General features: G+C 52.9%; 3 protein-coding genes across 5 annotated transcripts in view; all 3 read left to right on the top strand.

The window, feature by feature from the left end:
* Window positions 1–954: 954 nt before the first annotated feature.
* On the top strand, window positions 955–6,794 carry NOTUM (notum, palmitoleoyl-protein carboxylesterase). Of its 3 annotated transcripts, XM_009644203.2 has the most exons (8): window positions 955–1,010; window positions 1,905–1,963; window positions 3,409–3,511; window positions 4,295–4,486; window positions 4,834–4,934; window positions 5,033–5,180; window positions 5,802–5,849; window positions 5,960–6,794. In XM_009644203.2, exons 1-8 carry the CDS (start codon window positions 1,006–1,008, stop codon window positions 6,264–6,266), a joined length of 963 nt encoding a protein of 320 aa, XP_009642498.1. In that variant the 5' UTR covers window positions 955–1,005; the 3' UTR covers window positions 6,267–6,794. The 3 variants fall into 3 exon arrangements, with proteins under 3 accessions (XP_009642498.1, XP_035755687.1, XP_035755693.1); XM_035899794.1 differs by lacking the exon at window positions 5,802–5,849; XM_035899800.1 differs by lacking the exons at window positions 955–1,010; window positions 1,905–1,963 and adding an exon at window positions 2,794–3,044.
* Window positions 6,795–13,593: 6,799 nt separating this feature from the next.
* MYADML2 (myeloid associated differentiation marker like 2) lies at window positions 13,594–14,502 on the top strand. Its single transcript, XM_009644192.1, has one exon. It carries the CDS (start codon window positions 13,594–13,596, stop codon window positions 14,500–14,502), a length of 909 nt encoding a protein of 302 aa, XP_009642487.1.
* Window positions 14,503–16,977: 2,475 nt separating this feature from the next.
* PYCR1 (pyrroline-5-carboxylate reductase 1) overlaps window positions 16,978–18,032 on the top strand; it is a 6,920-nt gene continuing 5,865 nt past the window's right edge. Inside the window, exon 1 of the mRNA XM_009644181.2 lies at window positions 16,978–17,004. Within this exon, the coding sequence (XP_009642476.2) occupies window positions 16,978–17,004 (27 nt within the window). The remainder of the gene's footprint in view (window positions 17,005–18,032) is intronic.

Here is an 18,032-nt window from a genome sequence, read left to right as displayed (position 1 = left end):
CAGACAGGCTCTCGCTCCTGCGAGGGGACGCCCGGGCAGCCGTGGGGCTGCGCTCCCTGAAAAAGTTACAGAGGCACGGACGCGCCCGTGCGCCCGGGTGCGGGGTTATCGCTGGCAGGCAGTGCTGGTTTCTGAACTCCGGCCAGTGTGCTCGCTTTATTTTAAACACATGCACGTACTCACGAACCTGCCGGGATCGTCAGAGTTGTGGGTTAGTTTTTTTGTTTTTAAAGAGACTTTGTGTTTCTGTGAATCCCGTCGGATCTGCTCTTGGCCTCTGTCAGCGCGGATGCGCTTTCTCGCACGCTGCGCTGGGTGCCTGTGTCTGCCTGCTGTCTGGCCGGCCGGGTGGCGGCTGGGCTTTAACCTGGAGCTGCGCGGTTCCACCTTTTCCCCCTTTACAACTGCATAACGTCGCTTAACCGACCACAGCGGTTCTCTGTGAGAGAGCACACGTTTGGTGCACGTGTCAAGTATTTGTAGCGCCTTCAGCGTCATGCGTGAGGCTGGATTAGCCCCCTGGGTACCCACGCGCTGGACCACCGGGCTCCTGAGTTGGCACGGAAATGTTGAGCTGCTCTCTTCGTTCTTGCTGCTCATGGTCCAGCTTTCTGGATACTGAAACCTCTGTCACTCACGCAGATCTTACATAGATTGGAATTCACCTGCTAGGGTTTGGTTTCTTGGGAAAGTGCTTAATTTTAAGTATGTGCCACAGGTTCCTTTCTGTAAGAGAAGAGGCTTCTAGGCAGTCTTCATCTCTGGCACAAACCAAATTCTGAAGGTCACATCTGCCTGAGGACAAGTTTAGAAATGTTCCCTACCGATGTTTTTCATCATGGGTGTTTGTTTTCCGCATGGTCAGAGACCCCGCGTGAAGCTCATAGGGTTTCTCTGAAGTCACAGGCTGTCACCTGTACGTGTCTTGTCTCTTTGTGCCCATCTGCAGGAACTGGGATCCTGTCGTCACAACCAGAAGAAAATCCCCACTGGTGGAATGCAAACATGGTGTAAGGAGGGACGACACGGGAATAGGGTTATACATAAAGAGCATCTCCTGCCGCTTAGGCTAGCAGGAACGCGACGGAGGCAGACCGACACTTGCGGGAGGGAACTGTGTGCTGCCTCGTTTGCTCTCATGCAGCTCCAGCAGGCAGCGCTGATGGGGTCTGCAGAAACTTCAGCCCAGGCTCCTCAGGGTCGTGGGGTGATCTAACGAAGGGGAGAGCTTCGTTAGCTGGGGATGGCTTAGAGAGCTTTCTCAAGTAGCCAAAGTGGCGGACAGGGTTGTGAGCGGTGGGCTGGTACTGCGGTACACATCTGCCGGTCTGAGAGGAGCCTGGAGCGGCTCTTCCAGCTCAGGGAAGAGAAATGAGGCGGAGGCCAGTTTATGTACGCCTCTATACAGGAGGGAGAAGCGGGAGAGAGGGAAGTTAATTTGCATTCTGCAAGCCGGAGACAAAAATGGGAAGATAAGTTCATGCCTGCAAAACCCTCCAGTGGCTGCAGTCAGCACACACGCTGCGTTGGCAAGGTCTTCCCACTTGTCTTGTGAGAGGCTGCAGCACAGGGGGTTTCCTTGTGGCAGGCCCACCCTATCAGTGGGACAGCTAAGAACAAAATCTTGGCCCATCGTTCTGTCCGCTGAGCTCAGTGCTTCAGTTAGATTGATAGAAGACGCATTATTTATTGATTTAACTCAGTATAACTACCAGTGTTCAGGAGGAAACACAAGAGAGTTGTAATTGTCACTTGGTGTGCCAGAAGGTAAGTTGTCCCACGGGACAAGAAGATCTTCCCTTTCCCCTCCTCGGGGTTTAATTTTCTTCCAGCTACTTGACCCTGCCCTCACCCCTGCTTGCATGTCAAAGGACCGTCAGTGCTCACGCAGCCCTCTCTTACAGATTCATCCCTTATTGCTCAAGTGATGTTTGGAGCGGTGCCTCTTCCAAGTCCGAGAAAAGTGAGTGTTGCTGATGGGCCGTTGCTGCCCCAGACATCGCACATTAAGGGATGTGGCCAGACTTCTGTGAAATGGCGTGAATGAAGAACAGGCTTTTTCTTGCTGAAGGGCAGGAAAGAATATCAAGCTACTTCCAGATAAAACATCCTGATCTCTTTAGCTCAGGCTGTTTTGACATAGTTCAGAGCCGCTGCTTGCAGAGATGTTACACTGATGCAGTATGCGGGGATTAGAGGAACGGAATTCCTTTCAGATGAATCCCCAGGTTCCAGCACGCAGCAAATTAAATGGTGCAGCTGAGGAACCGTGGTTTGTTGCATGCGACTTTGGCTTTGCTGATCTGAGAGCAAGCACCATGAATTTAGTTTCGGACTTCTGTCAGGAGGTGATCTGGCCTTTGAGAGGAGCTGTCATGTGTCAGGCTAAGGCTGTCAGCAGGTTTCTTTGGGAGACGAAGAACAGTTCATCTCAATACATGCATTGCTGTCAGCTGCCGTTCCGATGATGAAGGAACCCTGGGCGCCTGCTGAAAGCAGTCCTGTCCCAGACTAAGCTGGGTTTCATGCAGAGGAGCTGTTCTGCCTTTCGTACTTCCCTGGGTCTCCCTGGGTGTCTGGGTGCAGCGATGTCTATGGAAGCACCAGGGGCTTAGTTCCCCTCTCGTTTGCTCAGGAAGAGCTTTCTTTGGCCAGAATGGAATGGCTGTTGGTAGACGCTGCTGTAAGCAAGGGAATTTGGCCTAAGGTGCTCCGTGATGCGGCACCGAAAAGGCGGAAGGTTAATGCTTTTGTTCGAGTTGGTCTGTGAGCTCTGCCCTCAACCCCGGCGCTGGGTCACTCCGTGTCTCTCTGCACTGACTCTTGGACTGGGAAGCTGACGGCTCGTGGCTACCACAGATGCACGTTCTGTCACAGTAGGGGACCTTGTCACTTCATCGTAGCTCCTTAGAGTTGTTCCTACGGAGCAGTTAGGCTTCAGCAGACGCGGCTGCTGAGGAAGCAGCGGCCTGTGTAGCTGTAACGTTCTGCGAAACGTTGCGTGCCTGAATTGGCTTTATGAATTGGGGGCAAAAAGGGGTGCGGTAAGTGGGAACTGAGGCTCCAGGTGGAGGAAGGTGTGTGTGTTCCTCATGTACAGGGAAGGGGTCCCAGTGCCTTCCCTCTTGTCTCCCTTCTCTAAGTTTACCGATTCCTAAGCACTGTTTAGGGAGATGTGCTTGTGTTTCTGTATATTCCCTTCACTCTCTACTCACTCTCTTTCAGGGAAGCGCGTTTGCTGGAGGGGGGGGAGGGTGTCTTGCTACATGTGCTTGATACAGGTGGGGAAAATGGGCCTGGTTTCGGGTTCACGGTCCCTTCATGAGGTTCTTAAGCATTTGTGGAGGGGAAGCAAAACTCTTAGCCTGGACAGGAACAGATCCATTGACACTGATCTGTCTCTTCCAGATGAATACGCCTTCATGGGAGCGCTGATCATTCAGGAGGTTATAAAGGAGCTGGTGGGAAAAGGTCTTGGCACTGCAAAGGTGTTGCTGCTAGCGGGGAGCAGGTAGGTATCAACAGCAGTTCCTGTGGTCAAGACAAGAGAGTTCCACAGTAGAAAGCTGTGAGGGAGGAGGTCGCAGCCGCTCCTGAAAATTCCTTCTAGGAGTACAGTAATGCTAACTCAGCACACCCGGTATCCCTTCCCACTTTTCTTCTGTCAGTGGTGCAACAGGGGACAATACGGTATTGTTCCCTCAGCTTTTGGTCCAGGAACGCTTGGGAGACAACGGAGAAAATAACAAGAAGGGAAAAGCTTTGCAGGAGGGAGGGAACGCGTTCCTTCTTCCCTGCATCAGGAATGCTGCCTCCTGTTGGCCCACACCATGAGGCACGTGCCTCCTGTGAATAGATTCGGAACACCTGAATTAAAGCCAGCCCCCTGATGCGGGTGCTCCGAGCCGTGCTGCGTTGCACACAGCCATGGCATGCTCAGCACGTGTTACGCAGGGGTGTCGTGTAGAGGTTGGGAAGGGCGCAGTTGCCTCGCTTGGCCTTTGAGCAGCCAAACCCCCTGCAAACGACACAGCGCGTATAAATCTCCCAGAAGAAAGAGTGAGACCAGGATTTGGTTCCCGAGGTATCAGACCGTTGCTCAGCACTGGCTTTGTTTCTGGGCATTCTGCAAAGCGAGGAAAGAGCTGGGTGACTGCCAGGTTAGTAGCGGATTGTCCTGCCGATGGATGAAGTTGTTTATAGAGCGTCGCTGCTGTAGGAGGGTGCGGACGCGAGCCAGCCCTTCAATACCTGTGTGTGCTTCACGACTGCAGTATCGACGTTGCCGTTGCAGTGCTGGAGGGACAGGCGTGCTCCTGAACGTGGACCGAGTGGCCGAGCAGCTGGAGGAGATGGGTTATCAAGGGATTCAGGTCCGAGGCTTGGCAGACTCCGGATGGTTCCTGGATAATAAACAGTATCGCAGGACTGACTGTATTGACACCATAACATGTGCTCCGACAGAAGCCATCAGGAGAGGAATAAGGTACGGTCGGATGCTCTAATGTACGCTTTTATAAGAGGTTATAGTGTGGAGGAGATGCCCTTCTTCTCCATCTCCCTTCATTTTGATGCTTGAAGAGTGTTTATCATCTACAGCAGCAGTTTTTCAATGATTTTGTTGGAAAAGACAACAATTTAAAATCTAGACATGCGGAAGAATGCGTGCAATTGTAGATGCTCTAAAATGTGTTGATGGGACAAGGTAGCCAAGAACGAACTCTGGTGTCAATAAGTTGGAAGTATGATCAGAACAGAAATAGACTGGGATATGGAAAGGCCGTTGTTAAGATTGCGCTGTACCTTCCGTTCTGTTACTGCTTTGTCTTCGAGGTACTGGAATGGCATCGTTCCTGAACGCTGTAAGCTGCAGTTTAAAGAGGGAGAGGAATGGAATTGCTTCTTTGGGTATAAGATTTACCCCACCCTGCGATGTAAGTATCAGGAGAGATACAAAATGGATTTTAGGATTTCCTCTGTATCCGCAGCCAACTTAGAGCAATCCCTTTTCCAAATTTTTTTGTCTTCCCAGGTCCAGTCTTTGTTGTCCAGTGGCTCTTTGATGAGGCCCAGCTTACCGTAGACAACGTGCACCTCACTGGCCAGCCTGTTCAGGAGGGGCAGTGGCTCTACATCCAGAATTTGGGTAGGGAGCTGAGAAACACTTTGAAGGACGTGACGTAAGTATTTCATCGAGGAAAACCTGGCACATTGATTTCTAAGAGATGTTCTTACCCAGTATCCTAAGAGCATTTCTCAGAGCTCTGCAGCAACGAGTGCTGTACATTTGGTGACTCCTTAGTTTGTCGACATCAAGAATCTTGGCTTTTTAATTTCTGGATAAGTGCAAAATAATTCCCAGCTTCACAATTACCAGCCACCCTTTGTTATCGATAGGAATGTGGTTTTTGCTTTCCTGCCTCCGAGGTGAGGTCTGAGGCTCCTTGCCATTACACAGCCATTATCCTCACAGGGATGTTCCGAAAAGTCCTGATCATAAAGCGCCCAGAGTTGATGGGACAGCAGAGGAGGAACCATCCCTGTGCCTTACCTGCTTCACACACGAGCGGGTGTTCAGGCATCTCGTGTCTCAAGTGTGCGCTGTTAGGCGGGGTGGAACCCCGTTTCTTCTGGATACTCTGCAGTCCAGCCGGGTTTCATATCGTGGTAGTCATTGCTGTTTCTAAAATTCTTGCCAGGGGCAGCAAAGATTCCACCCTCCACCTAGTCCAGAAGGTTCTGTTTAGCAGGAGTTACTTTGTCCTTCCAAGGCCTAATCCATGTTTCCTTCCTTCCTTCAGCGCTAGCTTTGCTCCTGCCTGTTTGTCTCATGAGATCATTACACGCAAGTGAGTGCTTTTGCAGATTCTATGAAGGGTCAACGGGGAATCAGTAGGGGAATTAACCAGTCCTGACAGCCTGACCCCGCTGATACAATCCGTTCGGTTTGTCTTTTCAGTCACTGGACAGACATCCAGGTGAAGGGGACATCGTTACCCCGTGCCCTGCACTGTTGGGATCGGAGCCTGCATGAGAGCAACAAAAATGGGAAGGCCCCTCTGAAAGGCTGCCCAATTCATCTGATTGACAGCTGCCCGTGGCCTCACTGCAACCCCTCGTGCCCCACTATCAGGGACCAGTTCACAGGGCAGGAGATGAACGTGATCCAGTTCCTCATGCACATGGGTTTTGACGTTCAGAAGATGGCACAGCAACAGGGCCTGGAGCCCAGTAAACTTCTGGGGATGCTCAGCAGTGGTAACTAGGAAGGGGTCTCAGAGGGGCAGAGAGATGAGGTCAGGAGGAGACTCTAAGCCCTTCTCCCACACTTTCTAATCTTCTTCCTTACGCTCGTGCAGGCTGATGCACGCTCACACCCATGCATGCTCAAACCTGTGCACACCCACGTGCTCCCACACTCTTGCACACTTAGGATGTGTCAAGAAAAGGAAAAAAAAAAAAAGCAATTCCTTGCTTACAGTATTTGACTGGAACTCGTTACCTCCAAACTCCAGGGCTCAGTTCTGGCCATTCAGATCCTCTTCCTGCGTTACACAAGGCAATCTGATACGGGGAGTAGCAAAGCCATAAATAGTCGCCATGAGAACCTTGCCCACATCTAGGACTTCTTCCCTTGCCATGAATTTTACATCATAGACTTGATACAAGTGGTGAAAAAAGCAAGCACTGGATTTCTTTTGTCCAACCAGAAGTGAAGGAACGAAGACACGACTTCTTGGAGGTCAGCGTCTCACGGCGAGTCTAACATACAGACCCAGGACACGTGCTAGGGATGGACGCTCTTGTACTCCATTTACTTCCGTATTATTTTATAAAATGACTTTTTTATTACTTTTTTTAAACTAAGCAAGAAATAGAAATGATATTGTTTTGTAACATATTTTTTTTAAATAACGAAGAAACCTCTTGCTACTTTGGCAACGTGGACATATTTATTTTAATATGTAAAGCGCTATTTATAAGGGCTGACCAGAGAACCATACGTATGTCTTTGTACAGTTGTATATGCTGCTCGTTTGGATGGGTTATCCTTATGGTCACTTGTGCCTGGGAGAGGGCTAAGGGTGGTGTTGACACTTGGCATTCATTAGACTTCTGTGTTCCCTTGCAGCGTGCTTTGTTATTGCTTCTCTGAGGAAGAGGTGGTAACACGAGGTCGAGCGCAGAGGAGTTTTGCCCAGCGTCTGATGTTCGCGTACTTGCACGGCATTTTCAGCTTGACTGTGATGAGCCAGGGATTCCAGGGCATCGCATTTTAAGATGCAGGGAGATGTGTTTTTGCAGCGAGGGCCCCTGTTCTAGCGAGAAATGTTTGATCAGACCATCTGGCCTGGGGAGCATTTGGAACATAAAAGGCAGAGAACACCGGGCAAGCACCAACATATTTCTGTTCTTGTAGCCATTTGCGAACACACCCACCTCGGAACACAGAGAACCCCCTTTGATGGTGATGGGAGGAGAGCAAGGGAGGGATCAGGAATGCGCAGCTGAAGCTGGAGGAGCCAGACCGTTCCTTAGGGGGAAGGCACGCAGGCGGGTGCAGAGAAGCTTTATGCCGTAGCGTGCTGCAGCTGGCGCAGACAGACCTGCGCGAGGAGCGTACTTGCATCCATTCTGCGGAAGTTCCTCATGCTGACCTTGCATTTGCTTGCAGTCGCGTACACAGTGGCTGGGCCACAGAAAATGGGGGCCTAATTTCAGAAAAATTCCATGCACGTTCCGGATAGGTCTTGCCAGGTTAGGGTGGTAGTGCTATCTGTAAGATCCACTGCCTTAGGTGAGCAAACCCCCAAATGAAGAAAACCGCAGCCGTTCGGGTGCTTTCCCTGGGCTTTAGCGAGCAGTCGGGCGGTACCACCCAGGCCCACGGCTGTCCCGCTGCACGAAATGGCTGTAGTGCACATTTGAGATAAAGCAGGAGCTAAAGAGAAAAGGAATGGTGCTCCCAGCAGAACTGAAAAGCAGGAGAACTTACTGGTGGAGTTTCCCCTATCGTCAGTCTAGGGATTGCTGATACCTTTATGCTTTAATGACTTTGGGTATAAAAGTAAAATTGTTCTGATTACATTTTTCACGCCACTGAGAGGCTTCTTCAGTACAGACACCATTTGGAAAAGGGTACGGGACGATGGGATTCCTTTGAGGGCTGGAGTCAATCAAAGTGCTGGCACTTGAGCAGTAGCCAGAACTTCTGCTGTGCTGTTTGTGGGATTCCTGCTCGTCAGCTGGGAGCACCGAGGACCACAGCGGTGCGTGTCAGTTGCTCACAGGACGGCTGCGCACGCGGCAATGCACCCATAGGCACGGCGAGAGCCCGAGGCGCTCTGCCCAGGGATGTGTTCCTGTGAGGAAACAGTCAAGTATGAAGACCACTTCTGAAGTTTGGAATACTTCTTGCAGAGCTGGTTGCCTGTGTATCTAAAGCATTAATTCAAAGGTTAATTTCTAAAAGGCAAAGAATGTTCGGAGGGGCCGTTTTCCTTGCAAGCACAGGAAAAAGTCCCTGGGAGTCGGGGATCGCTCTAGCTTAGTGTGCCTCTGCAGCGGCCTTCTAAAATGTGCAACAGGGAGAAGTCTCAGAAATATTTTTAAAGGGGAACTTGGCTAATTTATTAGAAAAATTACACAGTGTGGTTGCAAGTCATAGCTGGAAACAGGAATCTGTAACCCGGGAAGTCATTTCCAGCTCTATACTTCTTGTACTTGTGCAATAAATATAATTTTCCCAAGCCTTTGTAAAGCTGGCACTTCTAAGTTCATCCCCAGTGATGTCTGCTGCGTGGAAGCCAGTGGCAGAAAGGGCAAGACTGGAAGAATTCGGTACCATGTGTTTGTACTCTCAGATCTCATGACTAGAGGAGATGCTTTCCCTCTGAGAGGGAAGAATTGTCTCCAAAAGCATCACGTGAGTGAGACAGGATTAAAATGCAACCAAGAAGTCAAGCACTGGCAGCAGAATGTATGGATTTGCACTGCAGGACCGCAGGTCCAGACTTGGGCATCAGGCACATAAGTAGTTCCAGTCGTGAGCTGGAGGGTGGACCCCGCGCCGCTACCCACTACAGGCATTGCTGCCAGACGCAGGGTCTGAGAGAGATTCCCTCTTGCCCGGCCCGCTCTTCAGCCCTCACGGAGGGGACGGCAGAGCTGGCCGGGGAATGCACGCCAGGCCCAGCCACGCCACGGTGAAGATCGTGGGCGATTACGTTCTGCCGCTCTTGCCGGCTGGAGCGCGGTGCTGGCCGGGGGGCGGCTGCGGGGATGAAGTGCCACGCTGGAGCGAGCGAAGGCGCAGACGGGCGGCTCTGGGAAAGGTGCCCCCTTCCTTGGGCAAGCAGCGCGGAGGCAGTGCGACTACTGCGAGAACGCTGCAAGAGGGTGGTAGCAGCCGCGGGACAGCATTCCACAGCGCCTGCCGCAGCCACTGAGCAGCGGGTCAGGCTTTTGCCCCCCCGCTGGCCCTTGCTACCCATTCCTCCTGGCAGCATGCCTCTCATTTGGAACCCGGGCTAAGAATCTGGACATTTCAGTAGCCATGGTCTCTTCTGTACTGATCAGTGTCTCCCTTTGTAAGATGCTGTGACCTGCCATTGAGGAGCCAGTGGTCTGACTCGTGGGCACATGGGCTTCTCAACGTTCATTTTAATTGCAAAGCTGCCGTGCCATTCACCAGCAAATGCCTGTGGCTCCCATCCCCTTTCCGAACAAACCTCAGGCTCTGCAGGCGGAGCCTTCCCTGTTCAGCAGAATGGGGTCTGGAGGGAACGGTGCAACAGGCTGGGGTGACGGGTGCAGGAAGCTGTGGGTTTCCAGTTCATGACCTTCTGTCTGCTTACACGCTTTTAAAGTGAAAAGCAAATGTAAGCGCTTCTGTGATGCTGGGAAATGAGACTGCTGGCAGCACCCGGAGGCCCTGGGGACCCGTGGAAGCCAGAGACCCACACATGCAAACCCAACACCCCGGCAGAAGGCAGCCGTCCATCTGGCGCGCTGCTCCTGCCCGCTGTGCATTTTGGGGACCGTCCCTCTGCTGACACTGCCTCCCGGAATGGCACCGTTTCTCCCGGGAAGTGGAAGCCCGGCAGCAGGCCCAGCTCTGCTCCGAGCCCGGGCGTCACCGGTGGGACACCACGCAAGGCAGCCGGGGGGGGTTGCGATGACCAGCCTGCGGCCCCAGGGCCTTGCAAGCTGCCGTCCTCCAGCGTGCCTTGATGCAGAGTGTGCCCTCGCGCACTGGTCCCCCGGTCAGATGGGAGGTGATGCAGCCAGTTACCGCGCAAGCAGTAACAGCGGGCTGTGAGTGGTAAAACTGCTCTCCTGCAACCGTGGCGTTGGGAACAGGCGCTCGACAGTCAGGTAACCCATACCGAATACCCTCAGTGACCCCCCACGGCCAGCGCGGTACAGCTGCAGCCAAATGCTGCGATGGGGAGCGGTGGGGGGGGAATGAGAGGGGCTCCTGCCAGGGCTTAAGAATAAAAATGACGAGAGGGGTTCCAGCTGTGTTGAGGTGCGACAGAGCACCGCTGATGGAGCACGGAGACTGCACAGGGACAGCAAAGCCGTGTCCCCAGGCAGGGTGGGTGAGAGTCCGACAGCAGCAGCAGCTTTGCCTTGGCACAGCCCCTGTTTTACAGGACGAGCCCCAGTACAGGCGGTAACACACTGCCAGCAAAGTCTGGAAAACTTCTGCTGGAGGTGAAGGATTAACAGAGTCAGGAAAGGCAAGGCCTGGGTGACAGCCGTGCTGCCTGGAGCTCCTTGGCCATCGCTGCATTTCCTGGTTGTTGTGATGTTAATTGTGCAGCTTCCACCCCACCTGAATGCAGGTTTTCTGCATTTAGCACCAGAGGTCTTTTTTAAGGAAAATGGGAGGGATTTCCATGAAAGAGATGCTGTTACAAGATGGTGATGAAGCTGAAGGTTGGCACGTTTTATCTTAACATCCACAAAATTTGTATTGTTCTCATGAGGATCATTCCGCCAGGGTATCCTGACAAAACGCTGACTGTGAGCCGCTGGCGTGCTGCAGCCACTGCTTTCCACGGTCAGCAATCCTGCCGTACCCTGTGTCTGCCCCCATTTGTCTCTTGCCTTAAGCTGGATCACAAGTGGCCTGCAGCACCAGCTAAGCAGCTCGTCTTTTTTAAGGAAAATGGGAGGGATTTCCATGAAAGAGATGCTGTTACAAGATGGTGATGAAGCTGAAGGTTGGCACGTTTTATCTTAACATCCACAAAATTTGTATTGTTCTCATGAGGATCATTCCGCCAGGGTATCCTGACAAAACGCTGACTGTGAGCCGCTGGCGTGCTGCAGCCACTGCTTTCCACGGTCAGCAATCCTGCCGTACCCTGTGTCTGCCCCCATTTGTCTCTTGCCTTAAGCTGGATCACAAGTGGCCTGCAGCACCAGCTTAAGCAGCTCCTGCCCAGCGCCCCGGTCCTGCCTGCTCTGCCTGCCAGTGCTGCTGGTGTGTGGATACAACCGTGCATGTCTGCCTCATAACCCAGACCAGCCGTGACTCCAGGTTAAAAATAATCCCTGTCAGCTGCAAGTTTTCTGCTGTTCTTTTTTAAATCTGAGGTTGGCATCCTGACCCGGCTCACAGAGCAGCGGTGTAGGCAGGATGTGTGAGAGCAAGGCAGGAAGGTGGAGGGGTGGGAACAAGCGGCCAGAAGCTGGTGGTGCTGCGTCACCTCCAAAGCCCGTTTTACCCAAGCGGAGGCTCGGATGAAGGCACGCTTCCCGGCAGCCGCACATCCCTGGCGATGGTCCTGCCTGCCAGCGACACTCGTGCCCGCAGACCTTGCAGGCAACAAACGGCCGAGAATGGGTCTGCTCCGGGGGGGCTGGGGGCTTTCAGCTGCCCAAGCTCCCCGACCCGGCCTGCCCGAGTCCCCAGCCACGGCACGAGGAGGGGTCACGGGAGAAGGGGAGCAGCGCCCTTCACCGGGACAAACACTGGCTGCCCCAAACTGCGTGTGAAGATCCTAACGTGGAGCAGACGCTCTCTTTTGTCAGCTCTTCGCAGTACCTAGCACTGCCTGTGGCAATGCATTGGTGGGCATCGTATCACTGCATTAACATACAAATAAACGATGATCCCAAGCAATTACGGTTGTTACCGAGCATGAGGGTCCGTTATAATTCCCAGCTGGGGAGTTACAGACTTTATCAGCACAGCTGATGGCTATGTCGAACCATTCAGAACCATTTTAAGTCTCCGGGCTGGGCTGGCCCTCGGTTGTGCTGGCTCCCTCTGCCTGTGCAGAGCTCCTGGGATGATCCTGCTTCCATACTGGGGCAATCTTGCTTCCATACTGGGACCAGCGCAGTGAGAGCTGTCTGTGCGTGATGCTGCCGTGAGGTAAGCAAGGAATTTCTCTACTATGCTGTGGGTTTCATTTTTCCTGTTCTGAAACTACATCAGAATTTTTCTTTGGGGCTTTTGGAGTTAGAATTGAGAGACTTCTGGGTAGAGACCAGGTCTGGGGAAATGCATGCTGAAAATGTCTACCTGGGGAAGCTTTGATCCAACAGGAGGGGGGGGTTGACATCATATGCTGAAATCTCTGTTCCAAAACAGAGCTAAGGATATCAAAGCCATTTTATATTTTTTCTTTTTACACAATTGTGCTTGGTTTTGGCATTCTGAGATACATGAACAACTGGTTCCCATGTAAGTAAACCAGTAAGGAGATAGTGAGGATGGGTGCTCAAAGCCTTTGCAGCCACACACCCTCACTAATGCTCAAAGCGCAGCAGGGCTTTCACACCGGGTAAGCGCTACTGCTCCAGACCAGATGGAGCAGAGTGAGTCAGCTCTTGCCAGCGCCTCTGGCCCAATCCTTCCACGGGGCTTGTGATACCCTCGGGCTCCTGCCACCCCTCGGGGGTCTGCAGGACAGGGCTCCTGTTCCTGCAGTGTGGCTGGATCGCAGCCCGCTTCCACGGGCACCCCATACAGCGTGGGGCGGCTGCTGGGAGAACAGCAGCGTTCCGGCAACCCAAAGGCTTCCAGAGGAACAGCAGAGGGATAATCAAGAGGCTCTGATGGAGTGCGCAGTGTCAGTGTTAAATAACACCCGCTTGGGGCAGTTGGGGGGCAGGATTCATTCCAGAACTATTAATACAGCCCCTATTTATATTCCTAGGCTCCCGCGAACGGTGCGGCAGCGCTACAGCTGCAGAGCTAAAATGGAATAAATGTCAGCCTCCAGGGAGAAAGCAATCCTTTGGGCCACCGTGTGGGAAAGGAGACCGTGAAAGGGCAGAGCACGGGGCAGGTTTCAGACCGGAGGAAGCGGAGCGAGCTGACCGCAGCACCGGAGATCGCAGCCGGTGGGCAGAGCCAGCCAGCAGCCTCCCTGCAGCCGGCAAGTCTGCGCTGAGAGGCTGCCAGAAACGCACGCTCAGCGTCACGCACAGCACCTACAGATCCTGGGAGAGACAGGGCGGGGATTCCAGCGGCCGCTCGGCTGATCCGGCACCAGGTGGGACCTGCGACAAAGGAGCAAAAGCCTGAAAGGACGTTTGGGGGGGGGGACCTCTAAGTGCTGGGCTGGAAAGATGATGGAGAGCACGGGTGGGCCGTATCTGAACACTGCCGCTGTGACCTCCCCTGTGGGAATAGCTCGTTTGCTGCAGATGACATTTGGATGCACCACGTTCAGCCTGGTGGCCCACCAGGGGGGATTCAGCGCGGCGTACGGCACTTTCTGCATGTTTGTCTGGACCTTCTGTTTTGCTGTCACGGTCTTCATCGTCGCCTGTGAATTCACGCACCTGCACAGCTGCCTGAGCATCTCCTGGGGAAACTTCACTGCCGCCTTTGCCATGCTCGCCACGCTCATGTCGGTCACGGCCGCGGTGATCTACCCGTTCTACTTCGTCCAGCTCGACTGCTACCCCATCGGCTGTGAGGTGAGAGACTTTCGCATCGCAGCCAGCGTCTTTGCAGGCCTCCTCTTTGTGGTGTACGCCGCCGAGGTCTTCTTAACCAGGGCAAAACCGGGACAAGTCACCACCTACATGGCCACCGTCTCTGGGCTCCTGAAAATCGTGCAGGCCTTTGTGGCCTGCATCATCTTTGGGGCGCTGGTGAACGACAGCCAGCACGGCAAATACGTGGCGACGCAGTGGTGTGTGGCCGTCTACAGCTTCTGCTTTGTGGTGACAGTGGTGGTAGTGGCCTTCAGCGTCACGGGCAAGACCGCCTTGCCGTGGTTCCCCTTCGAGCGCGCTGTTGTTGTCTACACCTTTGGGGCCGTGCTGCTGTACGTGAGTGCAGCGGTCATCTGGCCGGTGTTCTGCTTCGACAGCAAGTACGGCTCCCCACGGCGCCCCAGCCTCTGCGCCAAGGGCAGGTGCCCCTGGGACAGCCAGCTGGTGATTGCCATCTTCACCTACGTGAACCTGCTGCTCTACGTCGTGGACCTGGTGTACTCCCAGCGCATCCGCTTCATCTCGCACCTCTGACGTGCAGCTCTGCTGCTGCAAAGCCGTCCCGGCGCGGGGAGCAACAGCAGTTGGGGATGCGGGGAAGGGAGGCGGCGATCAGGCATGCACGCAAGAACCATCAACCAAACTTCGAGGTCAAGACTGACTGGACCAGCAAATTAATGACCCGTCATGGGTGGGCTGCAGCTGGTGCTGGGGAAAGCCCACCTCCCCCATTGCTGAACATCTGCCTCGGCCACTCGGTGCCAGAGCAAAGAAACAATGCAGCTCCAAGTACGCAAAATGGCCTTTCGTCTCCAGGCAGCAGAAATGCTTGCTGCAACGGCGGGTCTGCAGGCTACTGGATTGCTGAGCCAAATATTAGGAAAGACACCAGGGATTTTGAAACCGTTACCAACGCTTAACCGTAATCAAGTGACTACCCAGGAAGTGGGAAAGTTAAAAGCTGCATCAGGGAACACCAGTTCTGGAGATGAAAAACAATCCCCCAAAGTTTGGGTTGGTTTGGGCTGTGTGGTGAGACACGAAATGCTTGTGAGTGTGGGAAATTCCAGTTGGGATGTGTCTGAGAACAACATCGTAGCTGTAATCGCATTTTGAAGATTACCAGCCCTTTCCCTTCCTCTCCTCTCCTTTGCTGTTCAGCACAGGAAAAGAATATCCTCAAGCACGCACCTGGGGGGCGTGCGGGGTGTCTCTATTTAGCAAACACTGAATCATCACAGACATGAGAATTTGTGAAATCGGGGCGTTACTGCCACGAAACGGGGTGTAGAACAGAACCGAACCGCAAAGTATCTGCATAACTCGCCATCCTCGCTCGAGCAGGACCGGGAGGAATCTCGGCATGTGCTTTGTCTCGGTCCCTGTGCCCCTGTTCCCTTACGCTGGTGTCAAGGATTTATTGGTTTTTTTTCTGGAAGCTTAAAGATAAATTCTGGGGGGAGGGGAAGGGATGCAGAAGTGAATTGGTCTCACAGAGCTGCACAAAAGACCAATTGGGGGTGGGTGTGTGTGTGTGCAGATGGACCGGGACACGACAAAACTTGCATACAGTGGTAACAAACGGGGAGCGCTGCCTCAGACCGGATCTGGCGCTAGGATTCCCGAGCCCTCTGCGTCACCAGCAAGCTGCATGTCTCCCACCCATCCCTGACAAAACGCCCACTTTGAAGTCCCACGTCGCATAGCTCAGATTTCAGGCTTAATAGGAAGAAATGTTCTCTGCTTCGGATCCAGCAAGAAACCGAAGCAGCCCGTGTCCTTGTGCAGGCTAGAGAGGCTTGACTAAAATCTGAAGTAGCTGATGGTCAGCAGCACGACTTATTTTTTGATCATGTTAAAATAAAGCTGCATGGCAGACTTACACACCGCACCTCCAGAGAGTTGCGTACTTTCATCTTTCTCTCCACGCAGCTTTTATTTCAGCAGACACAGCCTTTCTGCTGGAAAGCACGGCTTTGTTTGATGCATGAAGCCTGAACGCAGCCCCAAGTTTTATATCACTCAGGACAAGGGGAGGCTGTGTACTTCATCAGCGCTTTGGGGGGTGGGTGGAGGGGGGTTGATAAGCAAAGGAAAAAGTTGTTGGGACAGATGGGATGGGTTGGTCAATTCTGCTGCCGGGTAAGAACCAGCCCTTAGCAGTGGGAGTTATTGGCCCTCGAAACAGGTGAAGAATCTGTGTCCAGATAAAAGGGATGCACTGGGCAGCCTCCCGGGGTGGGTGGGGGCGTTCTCTTCAAGTCCCCATTAAGGGCAGGAAGTCTGGAAGATGATGGTCCAAGGGGAGACGGGACAGCTTGTTTTAGGGCAAGACCCAAGACTACCTACTGTAGATATAAACCGGGATATTAGGGAGCTTCCTTTCTTGCCACCCAAACCAATGAAGGGTTTGTACAAATAAGAAATGCTAACTCAGGACCAGAAATCCGTCTGCACTGAAGGAAGCAGCGTGCAGGGCGCCATGGCACACAAAAGGAACCTTGAGCGTTTACAACGCGTTCTTTTTAAGCCCATCAGCCTGGACAAATTAAGCTGTGCCACACTTGAAAGTCATGGGGGTTGTTATTGCAGAGCACTAAAAATCAATGAGCTGAGTGTGAGCCATCGTGGCTTTCATTGCAAAATTCAAACCTGCAAAACCAGGCTTTAGGAAAGCACCTTCCCGTGGGCTCCGGGGGGCCCTGGCGGAGGCCAGGGAGAGGGACACCAGCGGCAGGGACACCAGCGGCAGGCACCCTGCAGGCGGGGTCTGCCCGTCCCCAGCGACGCCGCAAGTCTTTCGGGCAGTGGAGTCTGTTGGAAAGCTCCTCGGCTGGCTCACGCTTTTTTCAGCTATGCATTCGCTTGCTCTTTGCCACGAAGCCTTTGCACCAGGTAGGAGCGGCTAGCAGGACTACGGTAAAACCTGCTAGTGACACACGTGGATGCAACTTGTGCAGTGCCGGCGACGTACAGACAGGCCCAGGAGACACAGGTAACTGGGAAACAATGGGGGTGACCGTCAGTGCCAGCACAGTGAGGAGGAAATAGAATTTGCCATGGAAATCATGACACCGCGACTGAGGAGTGGAAAGACCGGGCCTTGCCAAGAACAGCGTGTTCAGATTTAGCTTTCTCATCTGCCAGCCAAAGACCGAGCAAAAATGTTAGCATGGTCAAAATGGCAAAAAAAGATTGTGCGGACAACAATCCGCTCTTTTAGGAGAGAGGGAAAAATCAAAACCTCATGCTTCAGTGGTTAAAACACTCGCTAACCATTGGAAACTATGAGATTACCCAACCTAGGGCCGAGAACATCCGATATCTGCGGCATGGGATTTTACCAACCAACCCTGTCGTGATTCAGTTCATTAAAAGCCCCTTCATTTCCAGAGCTCGTCTGTCCCCTTAATTAATAAATCATGATCAAGTCACTTGTATTCTGCCATACAACAGGCTTCCTAGAATGGTGGTGACGCTCAACTTTTCTCGTAAATTCGTGTCAGGACGTACATGCATTCATTTAGAATTGTGGATTTCTGCTTGCAGCCAATCTAGGCAGCTCCTAGAGGACTCCAACCCGAAATATATACAAATATAAAATCTGAATCTTTAACGGGTTGGGGTTTGATTTGGTTCCCCCCGCTCCAGCCATTTCCTGAATACTGGGCTTCAGCATCCCCCAAGACAATGTTCAGGAGTGTTCATCACAGGAGACGGGCTGAGATTTCTTTCTGTCAATACAGGAGCAAGAAAAAAGCCCAAGGAGAGAAAAGAGTGGAGCAGAGCGGGGTACGATTCCCCTTGGGGGAAAGCACTGTTGGGGTTTGATTTGGTTCCCCCCGCTCCAGCCATTTCCTGAATACTGGGCTTCAGCATCCCCCAAGACAATGTTCAGGAGTGTTCATCACAGGAGACGGGCTGAGATTTCTTTCTGTCAATACAGGAGCAAGAAAAAAGCCCAAGGAGAGAAAAGAGTGGAGCAGAGCGGGGTACGATTCCCCTTGGGGGAAAGCACTGCCTGGTGCCTGGCTCCCACAGCGACGCCTCGCGCGCCCGTCGCG

The sequence above is a fragment of the Egretta garzetta genome, unplaced genomic scaffold, assembly GCF_000687185.1.
Source record: "Egretta garzetta isolate BGI_Z169 unplaced genomic scaffold, ASM68718v1 scaffold381, whole genome shotgun sequence".
NCBI lineage: Eukaryota > Metazoa > Chordata > Aves > Pelecaniformes > Ardeidae > Egretta > Egretta garzetta.
This window is presented reverse-complemented; position numbering and strand designations above follow the sequence as displayed.